The 22,057-nt window shown below is 52.0% G+C and overlaps 2 protein-coding genes across 2 annotated transcripts; both read left to right on the plus strand.

The window, feature by feature from the left end:
* Positions 1–10,444: 10,444 nt before the first annotated feature.
* On the plus strand, positions 10,445–13,292 carry APOC4 (apolipoprotein C4). The gene is made up of 4 exons (XM_055551422.1): positions 10,445–10,520; positions 11,700–11,723; positions 11,805–11,922; positions 13,127–13,292. The coding sequence occupies exons 1-4, from the start codon at positions 10,445–10,447 to the stop codon at positions 13,290–13,292; spliced, it is 384 nt and encodes a 127-aa protein (XP_055407397.1).
* A 1,822-nt stretch (positions 13,293–15,114) lies between these two features.
* APOC2 (apolipoprotein C2) lies at positions 15,115–16,025 on the plus strand. The gene is made up of 3 exons (XM_055553457.1): positions 15,115–15,188; positions 15,369–15,528; positions 15,832–16,025. Exons 1-3 carry the CDS (start codon positions 15,134–15,136, stop codon positions 15,920–15,922), a joined length of 306 nt encoding a protein of 101 aa, XP_055409432.1. The 5' UTR covers positions 15,115–15,133; the 3' UTR covers positions 15,923–16,025.
* Positions 16,026–22,057: the final 6,032 nt, after the last annotated feature.

Consider the following 22,057-nt stretch of genomic DNA (forward strand, 5'->3'; position numbering starts at 1 on the left):
GGGTTTGCCCTCGCCACCATTTTGTTGTACATAGACCCTCTGCCTTTCACCCCTTCCTCTTGTTCCTTCTCTCCTCCAAGCGGGTGCTTGGCATCTTGTCTACCCTGACAAGCCTACTGGGTGCTGGGTGCAGACTGCAGAGAGAGGCACATTGAGGGTCTGCAACAGGCCCCAGCTGTTTAGGGCTGGAGGAGCTGGTTGGAAATCACACTCAGAGAAGCTTGGCTGGAGCCTGGAGGTGCCAACGCTGTCCTCTCCCACGCCCTTAGTTCTCCGAGGAAGGGAGTAGGGTTCCCCACCACAGGGGACAGGCCAGGACTTGTATCTCCCAGGCTGACCTCTGCCTGCTTTGGCTCCAACACACTGCACTCCACTCAGAGTTTTCTCGGGAGTTGCCTTGTTTGTCCTGATGGAATCAAGCCCCTCCCCGCCACCAGATGCTTCACCCTTGGGACTGAGTGGGGGGTTGGGGGTTTTCTGGGGACTCAGAGGCAGGGGGCCTAGTCCCACCCACGTTTCCTGTTCACTCCGCTGACTCACACTGTGCGTCCAGGGACTGGGGCCGAGCCCCCTGAGCCTGTTTCCCCAGATGTCAATGAGGGCAGGGGCATCAGCCATATGTCCACTTGAAGACCTGAATCTTGAATTCTCCCTAATGAAGCCAGCTAAGCACAGAGGGTGTCCCGCCTCACCGCAGCCTCCCCCTCAAGGAGGCTGATGGGGGTGCTGTGGGGGTGGAGGCTGACCCCAGCAGGAATCCAGAGGGACAGCCTGAAGTCCGGGAAGAGGAGGGAAAAGCTGAGGGACAAAGAAGGGGAGGACCCTTAGCCTCTCACTGAGCCACTGAATGTTCTTGGCTGCGCCTCAGTTGCCCCATGTGTAAACAGAAACTCGGATAGCTGAGGTGAGGATGAAGCAGGCAGACTGCAGTGGTTGGTGCTCGCGGGATGGGGTGGGGAGCAGGGGCATTTGGGTGGACATGTGGGGAGCACTGGGGGCTCAGAGAGGAAACAGATGGGGCCCCCCGACAGGGATTGGCAGCACAGAGCTGGCCAGAGGGCTGTTGCAATCCTGCCATGGCAGTGTCTGTGCCTCGCTTTCACAACTACCCCACTTTGCCCCAAGGCTGACACGTGGGTGTGGGGGCATGAGGCCAGCCAACCTGGAGTCTGGGGCCAGGGCCACCCTCTCCCAGCTGCCAGGGTTCACTAGCAGTCAAAGACAGCTGGGCGGAAGAGGGGGGACGCCTTGGACGGGAGCCCCGGGGGGGGGATTGATGTAGTGGAAGGGAAGGGGGTGGTGCTTGTCTTCTGAGTAGCCAAGAGGGTACATAAGGGCAGATGGAGTGTTTACAGGGGCCTTGGAGGCTTGGACAGCCGGGGAACAGAGAGAAGGGAGTTCCTGGTGGATCTCTTGGAGGGGCACACGTCGGGAGTCTCGCAGCTGAGGTTTTGTACCTTTGACAGGTTGCAAAGACTTCTCTCTAGAGAATTCCCTGGCGGGCCAGTGGTTAGGACTCCGTGCTTTCACTGCCATGGCCCTGGGTGCAATCCCTGTTTGGGAACTAAGATCCTGCAATGTGTGGCAAAAAAATAAAGACCTCTCTCCAAAAAACACTGGGGGCCATGATATTAAAATCCCAGAGGAGCATCCAGGGAAGTTTGGGGGAGTCTCCCAGATGCAAAAAGATGGGGGAATAGGAAGGCTAGTCTGAAAGTGACATTGGATGTGATAAAGGTGCGGGTGTGTGGCGGCAGACTGTAGGACCCCAGACCCTGGGAGGAAGAGTCATTTTAGCTGAAGAGGCTGGCTAAGAAGGGAGAGGGGATAGTAGAGATGGCCTGGGGACACAGTGTGAATTGACTTAGTGAGTTGGGTTTGTCAGTTTTTTTAATAATTATTTATTATTTGGTTGTGCCAGGTCTTTCAGTTGCAGCATGTGGGATCTAGTTCCCTGACCAGGCATCGAACCCAGGCCCCCTGCACTAGGAGCATGGAGTCTTAGCCAGTGGACCCCCAGGAAAGTCCTAAGTTAGTGAGTTATTGAATGTTACTGAGAGAACCCACTCCCCGCCCCCGCCCACCCAAGGCTGGGAGGAGAGACCCCTGAGGGAAGATGACCACAGAGAGAGGGGGAAGGCTGTCCCCTGGGTTGGGAAGGGACTATAGCAGCTTGAGGTCCCTACCAGTCAGGGAAATTTAGAGGTGCAGGTGCTGAACAACAAAATGCTTTGGGCCTGAGGCTTCATGCTTGTGCCCTACTTGATCCCACCACCACCAAGGAGGGGTGGAAGTGGAGGAGGTGGGTGGGCACAGGGAGGCAGATGGTCAGGTGAGGGCTTAAGGGAAGGGAGACTCACCTGACCCCCACCCCCTACCCCTCCACACTCCCAGCATAAATAAGGCCCCGTGCTGTCCTCAGTGCCCAGAAAGGAACCTTCAGAGTGCCCCTCCGGACCCACCCTACCACAAAGCTCGTTCTGTCCGTCTTGGTCCTATTGGTGGCTCTCTTCATGGTTTGGGGCGGTAAAAGTGGAATGGGACACTGAGAATTTGAGATTTGGAAGACTAAAGCTAGCACGGGCCCCGGCACAGGCTTAGAAGACCCTTGAGAGTTCTGGGGCCCATTCTGTGCCCTGGATCTCATATTCTCCACCAAGTGCCCCCGCATCTCCACCCGCCCTGGGCGGGTCTCAGGGCTCTCTAAAGGTTGGTCCAGTGGATGGCAATCTGCCCAGAGGAGCACTAGCAACTGATGACGTAATCACTCTAGATCCTTCGGGATTGGCTAGTTTGCTTTTACCACGCCTAGAAAGGGCGGGGAACCAGTCTAGTGCTGAGAGGAAGGCAATTAGCAGCATGGTAAAAACGATCTGGTCGCTCTGGTACCCTCCGCTGCATTCTAATGCCATGACACCCAGAACCACAGTCAAGGATCTCCTTTCCCATCCCGGGAATCTCATCCTAAAGGGCTCCCGTTATGGAAATGTTTGCACCCTTGCTCCTCTTCTGGGCACTGCCAGCCCCAGCCCAGGTGGCCCCAGGCCCTATCAAATTCCTTCCCATCATCAGAGGAGTACCGTGGTTTGGTCAAGTCGTGAAGACAACACAGCGAGTCGTTAGCACCGTCGAACACAGAGAAGTTCCTCTGAAGGCCACGTAAGGATCCTTCCCAGGGCAAGGGAGGACTGGGGTGTACAGATTCAGAGACTGGGAGGTGGCAAAGTCCCTGTGGCCACACAGTTGGTTCTCAGATCGCAAGGTGCTCAGACTTGGGGGACTGGTTCCCTGATGCCTATCCAGCCATACTATAGAGATAGTCCTGGAGGATGGTGAAAAAGCCCAAGCCGAAGGGCAGGCAGACATAGGTCCACAGGCTGGCAAAGACTCAGTACGCCCTGTGTAATCATGAGCTTCATTTTTCATGGGTTGACTCATCACCATGCAGGTGTTAGATCTTACTACATTTTGAACGGATAACGAAGAGGGATTTGAAAGAGGTCATGGGCTAGAAACCAGAAAAGACTGACACAATCCCCAGTCTCCACGTCTCAGCTTTGATGTCTCTTCCTCCAGGAAGCCCTCCTTGAAGCCCTCCAGGAAGCCTCCATCCCAGCCCTGTCCACTCTGGGTCATCACTGTCTGGGGATGGGTCTGTCCCACGCCCCACTGAACTCTGAGACCCGGAGGCAGGGACAGGGCTTCATCACCACTGTGGACCCAGGCATAGCCTGGCACAGGACTAGGTATGGTACAAAGATTTAATATTTGGTGACACGAATACGGTAAATCAGGGAGAAAAAAAAAATCTAAAGTAATATATCATTTTTACAAACCCCCCCTGAGGCAGATGCTGTCATGCTCCTATTATAAGAGAAAGAAACTGAGGCCCAGAAGGCTAAAGTCACTTGCTAGACATCACAAAGCCCAAAGTGCATAGAGATGGGATTTGAACCTAGGTGGGGCTTCTAGGGGCTATGTTCTACTCTGACTTCCTCCCCCAAGTCATCTTGCCTATCATATCAACTGCAATTAAGCACACACACCTGATCCCAGCCTCACTGGCATCACATCCAGCATGTTAAAATGTGCACATGTCCTGATTTTTTGTTTTAATGTATTTATTTTTGGTTGTGCTGGGTCTTCATTGCTGCAAGCGGGCTTTCTCTAGTTGAAGTAAGCAGGAGCTCCTCTTTCTTGCGGTGTATGGGCTCCTCATTGCGATGGCTTCCCTTGTTGCGGAGCATGGGCTCTGGGTGCAACGGGCTTCAGTAGTTGTGGCGCATGGGCTTAGCTGCTCCGAGACAGGTGGAATCTTCCCAGACCAGGGATCGAACCCGTGTTCCCTTCATTGGCAGGCAGCTTCTTAACTACTGTACCAACAAAGAAGTCCCCCATATCCTTTATTAGATCGAATTCCTATGAGGAGTTGCACTGGTCTTGCCTAGTTGGTATATGGGTATATCCTGTAGCGATTTCATCAAAAAATTACTTTTAACTTGATTTATTTATTTAGCATTTTGGAATCAATCAAATGATTTCCCAAGCACTTTCCTAAATCCCCAGAAATCTGTCACATTAAAGACTCAGAAGACACACAGGGGGACTTCCCTAGTGGCCCAGTGGCTGGGACTCTGCACTCCCAGTATGGAAGACGCGGGTTCAATCTCCAGTCAGGAAACTAGATCCCACATGCCGCAACTAAGACCTGGTGCAGCCAAATAAATAAATAAATAAATATTTTTTAAAGATGAGTACACAACTGAATCCCTTTGCTGCATACCTGAAACTAACATATTGTAAACAATATTACTTTTATTAAAAAAAAAACATTTTTTATACTGAGTAGGAAAAAGGATGAATGAAGCCACTCTGAAAAACAGTTTAGCAATTCCTCAAAAAGTAGATAGTTACTGTACATCAATTAAAAAAAAAAGAATCACCTTGGGAATTTTTTTTTTTTTTGGTCCGAGGTTTAATGAAAATATTTCAGCACAGCAGAAAACTTCAAACAGCTCTAAATTCATCCCAACTATAGCCCGCTGAGTGACCTGCAGTTTGGACAGACTGCCAAACTCCAAGAGCTTCAGGGTTTTCTTCGCGTCAGAATCTACTTCAGCGATTTCCTAGTCCAGGGCTGAGACCTCAGGCACGTAATTCTCTCTCCCCTCTCCTGCCTTCTCCTGCAGCTGGATGGAGACACCCCTCACCGGGCCTCTCTGAATCCGCTTCATCAGATGTGCAACACGACCTTTGATCTTGTTGCTGAGCTTCCTGCCAGAATCAGGGCTATCTCCTGGCCTACACGCTTGTTGGCGTGGAAGTTGCTGCCCAGGCTGGTGTAGACTTCTTGGTAATGACCAGGGGCCGCCTTCTTCATGGTTTTGGTGAGATCTCGGCCCACGTTGGTGGGTCCTTGGTAAAAGTGGGAGTTTAAAAAAAAAACAAACCCTGTTGTACATTTTATGTGGGGGCTTCCTTGGCGGCTCAGTAGTAAAGACTCTGCCTGCAATGCAAGAGATCCAGGTTTGATCCCTGGTTTGAGAAGATCCCCTGGAGGAGGAAATGGCAACCTACTCTCATCTGGGAAATCCCCTGGACAGAGGAGCCGGTGGGCTGCAGGCCACGGGGTTGCAGAGAGTCTGACACAACTGCACAGGCACACATCACACGCACATTATATGAAAGTTATCATGAGAGTAGATCCTGAGAGTTCTCCTCACAAGAAATATTTTTTTGCATTTAATTTTGAATCTATATGAAATGTGGGTGTTTAGTAATCTTTACATGATGTATGTAAGTCAAATCATTATGCCGTACAACTTAGACAGTATTGTATGTCCAGTTTCAGTTCAGTTCAGTTCAGTCGCTCAGTCGTGTCCAACTCTTTGCGACCCCATGAATCGCAGCACGCCAGGCCTCCCTGTCCATCACCAACTCCTGGAGTTCACTCAGACTCACGTCCATCGAGTCGGTGATGCCATCCAGCCATCTCATCCTCTGTCGTCTCCTTCTCCTCCTGCCCCCAATCCCTCCCAGCATCAGAGTCTTTTCCAATGAGTCAACTCTTCGCATGAGGTGGCCAAAGTACTGGAGTTCCAGCTTTAGCATCAGTCCTTCCAAAGAACACCCAGGACTGACTGCCTTCAGAATGGACTGGTTGGATCTCCTTGCAGTCCAAGGGACTCTCAAGAGTCTTCTCCAACACCACAATTCAAAAGCATCAATTCTTCAGTGCTCAGCTTTCTTCACGGTCCAACTCTCACATCCATACATGACCACTGGAAAAACCATAGCCTTGACCAGACGGACCTTTGTTGGCAAAGTAATGTCTCTGTCCAGTTTACCTCAATAAAATTGGAAGAGGAAAAAACAAGTTAAACAAGGTTACCACATGACCCAGCAAGTGCATTCCTAGGTCTCTACCCAAAAGAACTACAAACAGGTTCACACAAAAACTTGTACACACCTCTAATAGTACTTTTATTCATAATAGTCGAAAAAGTGCAAAACAGCCAAAAAATACCTATTACCTGATGAATGAATAAATAAATCCATATAGTGTATGTATGCTATGCTAAGTCACTTCAGTCGTGTCCGACTCTGTGTGACCCCTAGACAGCAGCCCACCAGGCTTCCCCGTCCCTGGGACTCTCCAGGCAAGAACACTGGAGTGGGCCGCCATTTCCCTCTCCAATGCATGAAAGTGAAAAGAGAAAGTGAAGTCGCTCAGTCGTGTCTAACTCTTAGCGACCCCATGGAGTGCAGCCTACCAGGCTCCTCCGTCCATGGGATTTTCCAGGCAAGAGTATTGGAGTGGGGTGCCAATGCCTTATGTATGTCCATACACAGTGGAATATCATTCAGCCATAAAATGGACGAAGCCCTGGGAATTCCCTAGTGGTCCAGAGGTTAGGACAGCAAGCCCTCACTGGATTTAATCCTTGGTCAGGGAGCTAAAATTCCACAAGCTGCACACACACAAAAAAATCCAGGAGAAAAAAAAAAGGAACAAAGCACTGACACACGCTGCAACACTGCAACAGGGGTGAACCATGACAGGAGCAACCACAACAGACCTCATGTTATGATTCCAGTCACATGAAATGTGCCGAATTGGGAAATCTACAGAGACACAGGATGAGATGGTTGGAGGCATCACCAACTCAACAGACATGAGTTTGAACAAACTCTGGGAGATGGTGAGGGACAGGGAAGCCTGGCGTGCTGCAGTCCATGGGGTCACAAAGAGTCGGACACGGACTGAGCGACTGAACAGCAACAAAGAGACAGAAAGCTGGTCAGTGGTTGCCCTGCCTTGGGGAGAAGGGGATAGGAGTGAGGGCTAAAGGGTGTGGGGTTTCCTTTTGGCTGATGATATGTTCTCTAATTAGATAATGGTGATTGTTGCAAACTTTGCGAATATACCAAAACTCATTGAATTGCACACTTCATTTATTTATTTATTTTTGGCATCACCACACTGCATACAGGATCTTAGTTCCCCAACCAGGGATCAAACCTGGGTCCCCTGCAGGGAAGTGTGGGGTCTTTACCACTGGACCACCAGGGAAGTCTGAACTGTACACTCGAAAAGGGTGACTGTTATGGTATGTGAATATCTCAGTTTTTTGTTATGTGTTTTCTTTTCCAAATATCTCAACTTTTATAATAAAATGAATGAATGGAGATCTTCCAGACAAAGGCAGAAAGTAGAGATGGAAGGGATATACCAACCTCTCTTCCACCCCTGACTTCCCCACCACAACCCAGAGCAGCCAGGGAGGTGAGAGGTTAGGAATGACGGAAGGGAAGGGAATGTAGATTTCATGGGACGGGGAGTGGAATCTGGATTGAAGCAGAGACCCTGGAGTGGTTGGGAGTCTGGCGATGAGATTGACCATCTTGTGGACACAGAGGTTCAGGCTCAGAGATGCTGTCTGTCCCCAGACACACATGCTGAGATCTCAGGGCTCACTGCTCCCGTCCCCCATTCCCCCTTTGTGACCTCTCTGCCCCCCACCCTTCACCCACGGTTGTTTTTTTGAGCCACCCCTGAGGTCCACCCTGAACGACCTTCAGCCTGTTCCTGCCTTGGATGACAGAGATGGGCAAACATTGCAAGCAGGGAACAGCTCATGCTGACCTTGGAGCAGGGTCAGAGACCTTCCCCTCACGCCCACCCACCCCTGGCCCTGCTTCCATCTGTCTCTTGCCCTCTGGGATTGGGGTGGGGGAAGTGAAGGCAGAGCTCGTTTCTGGCTTGGTTAGGCAGAGTGAAAGGGGTGGCTTCGAATTTACCACTTACTGGCTGGGGAGCGCAACCCCTACAGCTTCAGTTTCCTCACCTGTAAAATCGGAATGGAAAAGATGCCCACTTCGCAGCAGTGAGGTTAATTCAGTGAGTTAATGTGCCCCGATGAGTAGCGAGCATCAGGAAATCCAAGCTTAATAATTAGCAGCGGGGTTAACAGCACGGCTTTGCAGTGTATCTGGCGTTGTTAGGGTAAGTTAGGTAAACGATCTACTTTACTCTCCTGCGTAAGCACATAGTCCATGACTCTGGTTCGTGGATGAAGAAACAGTCTCAGAGACATTAAGCAACATACACCAGGTCACACAGCAGGAAGGAGGTGGAGCCAGACTCTGAACCCAATACCCCACTGCTTCCCCTAACACAATGCAAGATGGGTTTTTTTCTTTTTCTTTTTTTTATCATGGTAAAATGTGACATCAAGTTTACCATTTGAACCATTTTTTAGGTGTACAGTTCAGTGGATTTAAGTAGATACATAATCTTGTGCAACCATGATCACTATCCATTTCCAGAATATTTTCATCATCCCAGTCAGAAACTGCAGATTTTATTTCACTTATTATTGTCAGTGGTTCAGACGTGAAGAATCTGCCTGCAGTGCAGGAGACTGGGGTTCGATCCCTGGGTCGGGAAAATCCCCTGGAGGAGGGAATGGCTAACCACTCCAGTATTCTTGCCTGGGAAAATCCTATGGACAGAGGAGCCTGGCAGGCTACAGTCCATGGGGTCACAAAGAGTTGGACACGACTGAGCAACTAACACACATTGTGAGTGAGGAACTCTAGGGAGCATTCATTGAGTACCTACTGTATGCCAGAGCCCAAACGGGGCCCACTGGAATGGACAGCATTCTGGAAGGCCTCCTGATCAGTTCTGTACAGTCATTCAGGTTGTGGCCAAAGGTTGATTGTCAGAGTGCTTGTGTGCTTAGTCACTCAGTCGTGTCCGACTCTGCTATCCCATGGACTCTGGCCTGCCAGGCTCCTCTGTCCATGGGATTCTCTAGGCAAGAACACTGGAGTGGGTTGCCATTTCCTCCTCCAGGGATTGTTGCAATCACCACATAAAAACACAGGATGCCTGGTTAGATTTGGGTTTCAGATACACAACCAATAAATTTTAGTATACTTCCCAAATACTGCGTGGGACATATTTATACGAAAAAAAAGATTCACTATTTCTCTAAAATTCAAATGTCACTGGGCGTCCTGTATTTTATCTGGCACCCTTAGACCAAAGAATCCAGCCCGTGGTTTCTTGGCTACATTGTGCAACCTGGCTCACAACTCAAGTCCTCCGGGAGAAAAAGGCTCATTTTCTTTCTGTCTGGTGTTTGACCGAAGCCTGATGTTGACAACCTCCCGCTAAGCTCTCCCTCAGAGGGCCTCACTTGGCTTTCATGTGGACCCTGGGAGGCAGACACTGCTATCCCCATTTTACAGATGGAAACATTGAGCCCAGAGACGGGACTATATTCACCCTGATCAAGCGGTGAAGGTGTGTCTGGCTCTATAGCCCAGTGGCCAAGGGATCTCAGAGACAAAAGAAAGAATAGGCAACTCTGATTTGTGAGCACCTTTGTTGCCAGCTTCCACACTAAGAATTTCCCTTAGGATGTCCCCGGGGGTTCAGCGCTTAAGACTCCGAACTTCCAATGCAGAGGGTGTGGGTTGGATCCCTGGTCTGGGAACTAAGATCCCACGTGCCACAGAGTGCAACCAAATAAAATAAAAATTTTAATTTTACAAACTTAAAATATCTAATTTCCCTTGTTATCACATCATTTAATTTACGTCCTAAAGTATGGATTGTGGGCCCATTTTATGGAGGAGGAAACTGAGGCCCCAGAGAGGGGCTATCACAAGAGGTGGAGCCAGGATTTGAACTCAGTTCAGCCCAGGAGGCCAAAGAAACTTCTGTCGTCCCCTGTCAGGTTAGGGTGCTGGGAGGGTAGGAAGGAGGCCAGCAGGGGCGGGCATGGCCTCTGTCACTGTCACCTGGGCCCCTCTCTCTCTGAAGTCCCTGCCAAGGGGCGTGGGGAGGCGGTCAGGGGAGGGCTCTGCTCAGTGCAGCCTGCCCCTCCCCCAGCCCGGAGAGCTGAGCTCAGAGGGACAGAGGACCCCAGAAATGTCGTTCCCTGGAGGCAGGCCCCAGGCCCTGGCCTTCCTCTGCTTCTGCGTTCTGGTCCTGGCCTGTGTCGTGGGTGAGGAAGAGCCGGGGGTGGGGTATGGGGACCCCGCAGCAGCCTGGGGTGTGAGTGTGCGCGACTGTGAGGCGTGCAGATCTGTGTGCGTGTCTGGGAGTCTGTGTCAGGGTTGGCCGTGTTTGAAAAGTGTATACACAGGCCTGGTACAGATGACACTGGCCATGAATTTGCACTTGTGTGTGTGTCAGCAAGAGTAGGCAGGCGAGGTAAACGTGTGTTTGTGAACATGCATTTATATGCTTGTGGGCACGTGTGTGTCTTTAGCGGGTAATTATGCAAAAGATTTGAGGGTTAGCGGGTGGGAGAGTGTCTGTGTGTACTGCTGTGTGAGTATGTCTGGGTTCTGCACGTGCAGTTCTTAAGTTTTGTTGCTTTGGCCATGCCATGAGGCACGTGGGATCTTAGTTCCCTGACCAGGGACGGAACCCATGCTCCCTGTATTGGAAGCGCAGAGTCTTAACCACTGGATTAAGCAATGAAGTCCCTCTGCACATGTATTTAAAATATCACTATGTACACAGTGCCTCTGATGTCCTGGAAACTGGTTCTCCGTGTTAACCCTGAACTCTCACAGTAACCCTATAAGCTAGGTCCTGTCCCGAGCCCATTCTACAGAAGGGGAAACTGAGTCTTGAAGAGGTTAAGTCGTTGGCCAAGGGCACCCCAATTGTTGCATGGGTGCCTCCGTACATGCCTGTAGACATGTACCCGTGTGATGGCTGGTCTCTGTAGGTGAGGCTTTGCCCAGGTGTGCGGGTGCCGGACCGACAGGTGTATGTGATTCCTGGTAGAACCCCTGGCCCACCAGCCTGACACACAGCTTTGCCAACCTCCGTCCCTGGGGACATCCCTCACTGCCCACGGAGGTCGTTCAGACTGTGTGGGTGGGGTCGCAGGAGAACAGAGGAGGCAGCAAGATCAGCTAGCAAGGGAGGCCTGGAGGGGCAAGGGTTACAGACTGTGGGAGGGAGCTTCAGGCAGATGGAGCGCTGATGGGGGTCCTGGGCACAGGGGGTGAAAGGAGATGACCGATGGCTGGAGGGGGGTGAGGGGTCAGAGCAACAGAGAAGGCAGTGAGAGAGCTCCAGAAGTGACAGCAACCACGAGCATGGAGGGAAGGGGAGAGGGACAGGTTCAGGGACCTGGTCGTCCAAGTTGTCCTCTGGTCCCACCTAGCATGCCAGCAAGAAGAGCCTGAGGGGATCCTGAGCACCCTGCCAGGGCCGGCCAGTACTTCCCAGAGCCGGGTTCCAGGCAAGGTGAAGGAGCAAGAGCCGGAGAGGACCCTGAGCCCCAAGCCAGTGCCAGCCAGGAGTTCCTGGAGCCTGGTTCCAGGCAAGGTGAAGGAGTGGGTGGAGCCGCTGGTGAACAGGACCAGAGAGAAGTGGAAGTGGTTCTGGTGAGTGTGTGCAGAAGGAGCCTGGGGGCCTGGTTCTCAGAGAGCAGGGGGTGGGCTAGGGGTGGGCTAGGGGGCCTGGACTCCTGGGTCTGGGGGAGGAGGGGCTGGGGGTCTGGACCCCTGCATCTGGGGGAGGAGGGGTTGGGGGAGGAGGACTCATGCATCTGGGGGAGGAGGGGCTGGGGCCTGGACTCCTGGGGCTGGGGGAGGAGGGGCAGGGCCCTGGATCCTGGGTCTGGGGAAGGAGGGGCTGGAGGCCTGGACTCCTGGATCTGGGAGAGGAGGGGCTGGGGGAGGAGGACTCCTGGGTCTGGGGGAGGAGGAGCTGGGGGTCTGGATCCTGGGTCTGGGGGAGGAGGGGCTGGGGGTCTGGACCCCTGGGTCTAGGGGAGGAGGGGCTGAGGGAGGAAGACTCCTAGGTCTGGGGGAGGAGGGGCTGGGGGGTCTGGATCCTGGGTCTGCAGGAGGAGGGGCTGGGGGCCTGGATCCTGGGTCTGGGGGAGGAAGGGCTGGTGTCTGAATCCTGGATCTGAGGGAGGAGGGGCTGGGGGCCTGGACCCCTGGGTCTGGGGTGGAGGTGCTGGGGTCTGGATCCTGGATCTGAGGGAGGAGGGGCTGGGGGCCTGGACCCCTGGGTCTTGGGGAGGAGGGGCTTGGCGCCTGGAACCCTGGATCTTGGGGAGTAGGGTTTGGGGGCCTGGACCCCTGGGTCTGGGGGAGGAGGGGCTGGGGGTCTGGATCCTGGGTCTGGGGGAGGAGGGGCTGGGGGCCTGGACTCCTGGGTCTTGGGGAGGAGGGGCTGGGGGCCTGGATCGCTGTGTCTGGGGGAGGAGGGGCTGGGTGCCTAGACCCCTGGGTCTGGGGGAGGAGGGGCTGAGGGCCTGAACCCCTGGGTCTGGGGGAGGAGGGGCTGGGGGCCTGGTCTCCTGAATCTGAGGAAGGAGGGGCTTGGGGTCTGGATCCTGGGTCTGAGGGAGGAGGGGCTGGGCGTCTGGATCCTGGGTCTGGGCAAGGAGGGACTGTGCCCAAAGTCGTGGGTTCCAAGGAGCAGGATGAGGTAGGGGCAGGCCTGTGACGCTGGGTCTGAGAAGAGTGGAGGGTAGGTGTTGAGAGGGGGGTCCTGGGTCAAAGAGAGGAATGGGTGAACTGAGCAGAAGTCTTGTGGGCTATCTGTGGTCTCCACCGTGAATCCCCTCCCTTCCAGGGGCCCTACGGCCTTCCGGGGCTTCATGGAGACCTACTACGATGACCATCTGAAGGACCTGGGCTCTCGCGCCCGGGCCTGGCTCCGCAGTTCCAAGGATAGCCTCCTGAACAAGGCCCACAGTCTGTGTCCCCAGCTGCTCTGCAGGCCCAGCGACCAAAATTAAAGCGTCACACCCTCTGCAATAAACAAGTTCTCCTGTGTGTGTCCCTGTCCCAGTCCCTCCTGGCCTCGCCAGAGATAACCCCCCATCCCCCTCCAGAGGGTAAGACGTGGAGGAAGTGACACGTGGCAGGAGCACCAGTGGGGGTGGGGGTGGGGGTGGGGAGGAAGGACTGGGAGACCCGGAGGGATGACCCCACCCCGCCCCCAGTGCTAGACCCACACTGCCAGCTTATGGGGGGCAGAGGACTTCAGGCTTCTCAGTTTGGGGTAGAGGGTGAAGGCTGGAGAGCAGTTAGCAAGCCCCCCACCCCTGCCAGCCACCCCTCCTTCAGAGCTCTGCCTTCCCCTCCCACGCAATGGAGACCCCAGACCTGGTGCCTGGTGGGCACCCAGAACCCCCAACCCCTCCGCAGCCCCCCATTCAACCTGTCTCTTTCTCTGTCCCCATGCCACCTCCCCCCCAACTCTCCCCCTCCCACCCCCGCAGTCCTGTTGGCCAGGACTTTGGCCGAGGTGTCGAGGTGGGGGTGGAGGGGTGGATCTCAAGAGCTATAAAGCCTTTCTCTGCCCATTTGGAGCTGCTGAGGACAGCCGCCAGAGTCTGGTAAGAGAGGGGACAGAAATGGGGGGGCGGGGGACAGCAGGAGTGGCCCAAGATTGTTAGATCAGAAACTGCAAAAGTCAAGATATTAGATTCCAGGGAACTCCCTGGCCGTCCAGTGGTTAAGACTCCGAGCTCCCAATGCAGGGGGCACGAGTTCGATCCCGGTTGGGGAACTAAGATCCCTCATGCTGCTTGGCTCAGAGTTAAAAAAAAACAAACAAAAAATTAGTTCCAGTTTTAGAATCATGGAATTTAGGGAATTCTCTGGTGGTCTAGTGGTTACGACTGGGCACTTGCATTGCTGGGGGCCTGGGTCCTGTGCCGGGTGTGAGAACTTAAATCTTGCAAGCCGGGCATGTGGCATGGCCGGGGTTAAAAAAAAAAAAGAATCATGGAATTTAAAAACTGTAGAATGTCTGTGTGTGCTGATCCTCCTCCTGTCAGATGTCAACCTCCACGCCGCAGTCTCTGAAACGTGGAGGGTGATGTGATGGACTGAGCCCTGTTGTCCCTGAGAGTGACTCCCTCCCAGGGTTGGGATCAAGATGACTCTGGAATGTGGGTAGAACAGGGCCCAGAGCAGAGGAAACTCACTCATCCAAGTGGTGGCTCTTAACCCAGACTGTGGCACGTGGCCCTGTATTGAGTGGGTCTTAACATAAATGCCACCCCACTGCTGAGGCTTTCCCGGGCTACACAGCACATCCTCTGCATTCCAGAGCACTTATCAGAGGGAGACAGGCACTTTAATTCATTCATTTGACTTTTGCTCCTTGCATTTCTCTCTCATGTTGGCTTCCTGAGGGTGGCGGGCCACTGTGTTCAAGGCTGGGCCCAGAACTGCACCTGGCACACAGTAGGTGCTGAAGAAACGCTTCTTGAATGAATGAATGTTAGAAATAAGATGTTGCGGGGAATTCTCTGGTGGTCCAGTGGTTAGGACTTGGCGCTTTCACTGCCGGGCCTGGGTTCAGTCCATAGTCGGGGAACTAAGATCCCACAAGCCATGCAGCACAACGAAAAAAAAAACAAAGAATTAAGATGTAACAATCAGCAAGCAGGAGTAGCATCATAGAATATTAGGAAGTGAGGCTCAAGTCATTAGAAACTTGACTCAGGTGGGGAGGAAGGGGAGAGGGGGTCCTAGGCCGATATCCCTGAGGCCCGGAGACCCCAGGACCAGATGCCTCCCATGGCCCTGCCCCCACCCGCCTCAGTGTTCCAGGTCTCCTGACGCCATGGGCACGAGATACTTCCTGGTTGGGTTTCTCATCCTCCTGGTGTTGGGATTCGGTGAGTGGGGTTGAGTGGGGTCGGTAGGGGAGGTGGGGATGCCAGGACGGGGAGGAGCCCCGAGCATCCTCCCAGTCCGGTTCTTGTCCCGCCCTGCCCCTGCCCATCCCTCTCCTTACGCCTTTTATTCCCCTACTGCAGCAGGCCCCTCAGCTACCCTAACGCACTCTCCTCCTGCAGAGGTCCAAGGGGCCCATGTTCCCCAGCAAGACGAGGCCTCCAGCCCTACCCTGCTCACCCAGATGCAGGAGTCACTCTTAGGTTACTGGGACACAGCCAAGGCAGCCGCCCAGAAGCTGTACAAGAAGACATACCTGCCCACTGTGGATGAGAAAATCAGGTATCACCTGCCCCCCACCCACACCCCAGGAGTCCGGAGTCCCAGCCCCCAGCCCCTTCTCCCTCACACTCAGGAGTCCAGGTTCAAACCTGTAATCTTTCAAGGCCCAGGTATCTTAGCTCCCAACACCTAGCTCTGGGATTCTGGGATCCACGGCTTTGGGTTCTAGTCACCTTTTCCAACAGGACACGTGATTCTGGGCCCCCAGACCCAGGAGTCCAGACCTCCAGCCACCCATCCCTCAGACAGAGGAGTCCAGACCCCAGCCCCTCCTCCCTCAGTCCGTCTGTCCTTTCTCCCCAGGGACATATACACCAAGAGCACGGCAGCTGTGACCACCTATGCAGGGATTATTACTGACCAGGTCTTTTCTATGCTGTCAGGAAAAGATTAACAGCTGGGCCCCCAGTCACGGGGGAGTCCAGGCTCCAGCAACTCCCTGGGTCCCCTGATCTACACCCCTGCCCACTTCCTTGCAACTCTCAGCATCCTGTTCCCAATTCTAGCCTGACTTATCAATAATAATAATAAAGCCAAGTTTATTCTTTTCAACGTTGTCACTTTTCTGAGACCCCAGGGTCTAAGATGTAGGAGCTGATGCCTGCCAACCAACACTTATTGAGCACCTGTTCTATGTATATCTTCCTAACCTGATCAGTGAGAATAAAGAGGTGAATAATAATAATGAATAATCGTAACAACAATATTTAGAGACTGACCCTCACTGAGGTCTGGCTTTCTCATCTATTTTTTTTGGCCATGCCATGTGGCGCATGGAATCTAGTTCCCTGACCAGGGATCGAACCTGTACCACCTGCTGTGGAAGCACAGAGCCTGAACCAGTGGACCAACAGGGAAGTTCTAGATTTCTCATTTGTAAAATGATAAATGAATCAGTTCAGTTCAGTCGCTCAGTCATCTCTGACTCTGCGACCCCATGGACTGCAGCACACCAGGCCTCCCTGTCCACTGCCAACTCCCGGAGTTTACTCAAACTCACGTCCATTGAGTCGGTGATGCCATCCAGCCATCTCATCCTCTGTCATCTCCTTCTCCTCCTGCCTTCAATCTTTCCCAGCATCAGGTAAATGAATATAGCTTACTTACAGCGGCCTCTGACTGTGTCTGGGGCCTGGACTGACACTTTTTAAAAATTTATTTATTTTTAAGTGAAGGATAATTACTTTGCAATATTGTGTTGGTTTCTGAATCACTGGGCTGAGACTTTAAATATGCCATCGCAGAGAGGTGTTCAATGGCCCGATGGCAGAGGGGAGAGTGGTGCCCATGAGTCATTGCTGAGTGTGGGAAGGCAGGGCCCAGGTTGGCTGGGACCCAAGAGGGCAGATCTGTAAAAGCTGTGTTCTGTGCCAGTTCCTATACATTTGCCCCACTCCCCGTCATGTATTTATTGAGACACAACCAGGCGCTGGAGACACAGCAGGGAAAAAGACAGCCCTGCCTTCATCAATTCAGTTCAGTCGCTCAGTCGTGTTCGAATCTTTGTGACCCCATGATCTGCAGCACGCCAGGCTTACCTGTCCATCACCAACTCCCGGAGCTTGCTCAAATTCATATCCAACTTGGTGATGCCATCCAACCATCTCATCCTCTGTCGTCCCCTTCTTCTCCTACCTTCAATTTTCCCCAGTATTAGGGTCTTTTCCAATGAGTCAATTCTTTGCATCAGGTGGCCAAAGTATTGGAGTTTCAGCTTCAGCATCAGTCCTTCCAATGCATATTCAGGACTGATTTCCTTTAGGATCGACTGGTTTGATCTTGCCTTCACATGGCCCCTCAAAAACGTACTGATTGGGTCCTGACCCAGCTTCATACGGTTTTACTGATTACAGCTTGGCAGTATGCTTTTTTAGCTCTTCTTACTAGCAATAGCAATAATGTTTCCTGAGCTCCTATTCAGGACCAGAAGCTCTGTTCCATCCTGAGCCACAAATAAAGAGGCTGAGGGGACGGGGTGGGAGGCAGAGACGACCCATGGAGAAGATAACTTCAGACAGAAATGCAGGTGATGAAGAAAAGGTGAAGAAGTGAGGAACGAGTTCAAGATCTAGGTGCAGCCACCTTGGATAGGGGTCACAGGGAGCATACTCTAAAGGACGCAGCTGGGCTGGTCACAGGGTATGTGGAGTCACAATGAAGTGTGGTAAGGACAATTGCTGATGGAAAGTTGGGGGAGAGGAGGGGAGTATTCACTTGGCTCCCAGGACTGAAAGGATGGACTCTACCCTCTGGTATCTGGGCAGTGGGGAATTACCGGCCAAAAGCACAGGGGGTGAATTAAAAGCAGAGGCCCTGCAGTCTGAGGGAGGAAAGTGCTGGGGCCCATGGGTGGAGTGGGCGAAGGGCCTGGACTCCTGTATCTGGAAGGACTAGAGAGTGGGTCCTCTGCCCCCAAATCCCATGGGTTGGGCATCTGAGGATGCAGGGCCTGTAGTCTGCTAACAGACTTGACATTAACTTCCGGCCAGCCTTTTCAGCTCTCTTGGGGCAGTTTTCCCAGTCCTGGGGCTGGGCAGCTGTGAGTCCAGCAGAAAACAGGGGCCTTGGGGAGAGGTTGTGGGAAATGCCCCCAAAGTCCCCAGGGCCTGGGAAGAACTGAGGCTGCCAAGCCCAGTGGGTGATGGGGCAGGGGGGACCCTGGATGAACAATCCCTGCTCTGTCCACTTGTTTCCCACAGACTCAAGCCAAACCAAACCACTGCCCAGGCTAGTTCTGCTTCCAACCAATCCTGGTGTACTTCCCAGACTCCTCCTTCCTTTCTCAGGCACCCACCCCCCATCCTATTCCCTTCAGGACCCTGGGAGTCGAGGCCACCCAAACTCCTTCTCTCCCAGAATCCAGGACCCTCAATCCATTCTCCTTGGGGACCCAGAAGTTCAGGTCCCCAGCCCGCTTAGAATTTGAAATCTTACTCTCTGGTTGGTGTTGGGCGTCCCCTAGTGGAGCACAGAATGGGTCTGATCGGTGATTTATTTAACAGGAACACAAGTATTCACTTGGTCATTCAGTGGACATGGGGGAGGGCTTTACAAGGGCCCCATGTGAGGTCATAGTGTACCTCAGAGCCCCTGGTATTGCAACAGATCAGGACTCTGCAGTATATGAGGATGTTGGGGCGTCTAGTGCTGAAATCAGAGATGGGGTAACAGTGAAACTAGAGAAGATGAAGCTTCAAGGTCCCTCACTTGCCTGGGCTTTCTTTGGTCCTCTATTTAAATTTGTACACGCGATTTTGCACTTTTAAAAAAGAGGTTCACAGGTATTTCCCTGGTGGTCCAGTGGTTAAGAATTTGTCTTCCAATGCAGGGGACGTGCGTTCGATCCCTGGTGGGGGAACTAAGATCCCACCTGCCTCAGGGCAACTAAGCCCATGCGCCGCAAACTAGAGAGAAGTCCGTGCCACAGTGTAAATCCCAGGTGCAGCAAATAAGACTCATAGTTGTTTTTAAAAGCCCACAAAATCTCCATCTGCCTATCTTCTGGGAGACTTCATCATCATGTTCATTACATCTCTAGACTTGAAGACTAGGCCTACAATTTCACAGAATCATTGCTATCGTTAGTATCTGTACTAGAAAGGGACAAGGCAAGAAGTTTTCTAATGTTTCTTCTTGTCCTTGTGTTGGTTCACAGAGGTAAGTCATTCACCTTCTGCACTCAAGAGTTTCATTCTTTCACTCAGCAGTCATGCCCTGGGACAGTGTTGGAGACACATGACCATGACCATGCGGTGACCATAACCAAGACACACCCATCTCTGTCAGTGATGACACAAAATGTGGGCAGGGAGGGGTGAGGAGTCCAGGGATACAGGAGGTCTGGGAGCTCAGGAGGGTTTCCTGGAGGACAGATACTTTTCAGCTGAGGCCTCGAGGAAAGTGGAGAATGTAGTTTGTAAAACATTAAATAAATATTTAAAATATCTCAATGCAAAGCCTGCTTTCCTTTCCAGACCATATGAAAAGTTTATAACCACAGTGCTTGATACTGATCACTTACTAAGGTCCACACTAAGTGAGGACGGAGGCCAGGTGCTTTACATTCTTTTACAGAGGGAAAAAATGAAGCCCAAAGAGATAGGTCATTTGTCCGCAATCATTTAGCCGCTCCGCAGCACAGCCAGGGTTTGAACCCAGGTCAGACTTCCACCCAATTCACTGGTGAAGGTTTCACAACTGCTAAGTCTTCTGTCCTCTCTGGGCCTCTTATTATTCCTTCCTTGGGCCAAGGGTCTCTCAACACATATTCGGAGCTGTAGCAAGTTACTGAAAAGGCATGGAGTTCTTTGAGTCCCTGAAGCGGAGTCCACCGCGGCAGGCTTCGCTGGACTGCGAAGACCACGGGGGCTATGTGCCTGCGCATTAAACTAGGCATCCCCAAGGCTTAGGGAGGGGCCGAGAGGGTCCGGTTAGGAAGTGTGGTGGCGTTAGGACGCTGAAATAGTAACTAAGCGCACAGGGCTATAACCTAGGGAGACTTGTCAGAGGAAAAGAAGAGAGGTCAGAAAGAGAGGCCACCGAGTCCTGGTTCGAAGACCAGGAGAGTTCCTTTAACGCAGGAGGGGTGTGGTTCAAGCGGAGAGGCTCTATGCGTTTACGGTGGCCGGGAAAGCTCATGAAAGTTGAAATGAAAATGATTTAAAGAATCCGCGGGGCGAAGCGGGCAGAATGACCCAGGAGGCTCATACAACTGAAAGGGGCGGGGTTACGCGAGAGGGGCAGAAAGAAGGGAGGCTGTGGCAAGCGTAAATGTTCGCCAAGAAAGTCCTGGGAGTTCGGGTCAGGCAAGGTGTCTACTGCTTGCTGTTGTTTCAGTTCAGTTTAGTTGCTCAGTCGTGTCCACTCTTTGTGACCCCATGAACCGCAGCACGCCAGGCCTCCCTGTCCATCACCAACTCCCAGAGTCCACCCAAACCCATATCCATTGAGTCAGTGATGCCATCCAACCATCTCATCCTCTGTCATCTCCTTCTCCTCCTGCCCTCAATGTTTCCCAGCATCAGGGTCTTTTCTGATGAGTCAGCTCTTCACATCAGGTGTTTGGCTCCATCCCTTCATTCTTTCTGGAGTTATTTCTCCACTGATCTCCAGTAGCATATTGGGCACCTACCGACCTGGGGAGTTCATCTTTCAGTGTCCTATCTTTTAGCCTTTTCATACTGTTCATGGGGTTCTCAAGGCAAGAATACTGAAGTGGTTTGCCATTCCCTTCTCCAGTGGACCACATTCCATTTAGGCTATTTCAAATCCTAAAGGATGATGCTGTGAAAGTGCTGCACTCAATATGCCAGCAAATTTGGAAAACTCAGCAGTGGCCACAGGACTGGAAAAAGTCAGTTTTCATTCCAATCCCAAAGAAAAGAAATGCCAAAGAATGCTCAAACTACTGCACAATTGCACTCATCTCACACGCTAGTAAAGTAATGCTCAAAATTCTCCAAGCCAGGCTTCAGCAATACGTGAACCATGAACTTCCAGATGTTCAAGCTGGTTTTAGAAAAGGCAGAGGAACCAGAGATCAAATTGCCAACATCCGCTGGATCATGGAAAAAGCAAGAGAGTTCCAGAAAAACATCTATTTCTGCTTTATTGACTATGCCAAAGCCTTTGACTGTGTGGATCACAATAAACTGTGGAAAATTCTGAAAGAGATGGGAATACCAGACCATCTGACCTGCCTCTTGAGAAACCTGTAGGCAGGTCAGGAGGCAACAGTTAGAACTGGACATGAAACAACAGACTGGTTTCAAACAGGAAAAGGAGTACATCAAGGCTGTATATTGTCACCCTCCTTATGTAACTTATACGCAGAGTACATCATGAGAAACGCTGGGCTGGAAGAAGCACAAGCTGGAATCAAGATTTCCAGGAGAAATATCAATAACCTCAGATATGCAGATGACACCACCCTATGCCAGAAAGTGAAGAAGAACTAAAGAGCCTCTTGATGAAAGTGAAAGAGGAGAGTGAAAAAGTTGGCTTAAAGCTCAACATTCAGAAAACTAAGATCATGGCATCCTGTCCCATCACTTCATGGCAAATAGATGGGGAAACAATGGAAACAGTGAGAGACTATTTTGGAGGGCTCCAAAATCATTGCAGAAGGTGATTTCAGCCATGAAATTAAAAGATGCTTACTCCTTGGAAGGAAAGTTATGACCAACCCAGACAGCATATTCAAAAGCAGAGACATTACTTTGCCAACAAAGGTCCGTCTAGTCAAGGCTATGGTTTTTCCAGTAGTCATGTATGGATGTGAGAGTTGGACTATTAAAAAACAGCTGAGCGCAGAATTGATGCTTTTGAACTGTGGTGTTGGAGAAGACTCTTGAGAGTCCCTTGGACTGCAAGGAGATCCAATCGGTCCATCTTAAAGGAGATCAGTCCTGGGTGTTCATTGGAAGGACTGATGCTGAAGCTGAAACTCCAATACTTTGGTCACCTGATGCGAAGAGCTGACTCATTTGAAAAGACCCCGATGCTGGGAAAGATTATGGAGGGCAGGAGG

The sequence above is a fragment of the Bubalus kerabau genome, chromosome 17 (assembly GCF_029407905.1).
Source record: "Bubalus kerabau isolate K-KA32 ecotype Philippines breed swamp buffalo chromosome 17, PCC_UOA_SB_1v2, whole genome shotgun sequence".
NCBI classification, from domain to species: domain Eukaryota; kingdom Metazoa; phylum Chordata; class Mammalia; order Artiodactyla; family Bovidae; genus Bubalus; species Bubalus kerabau.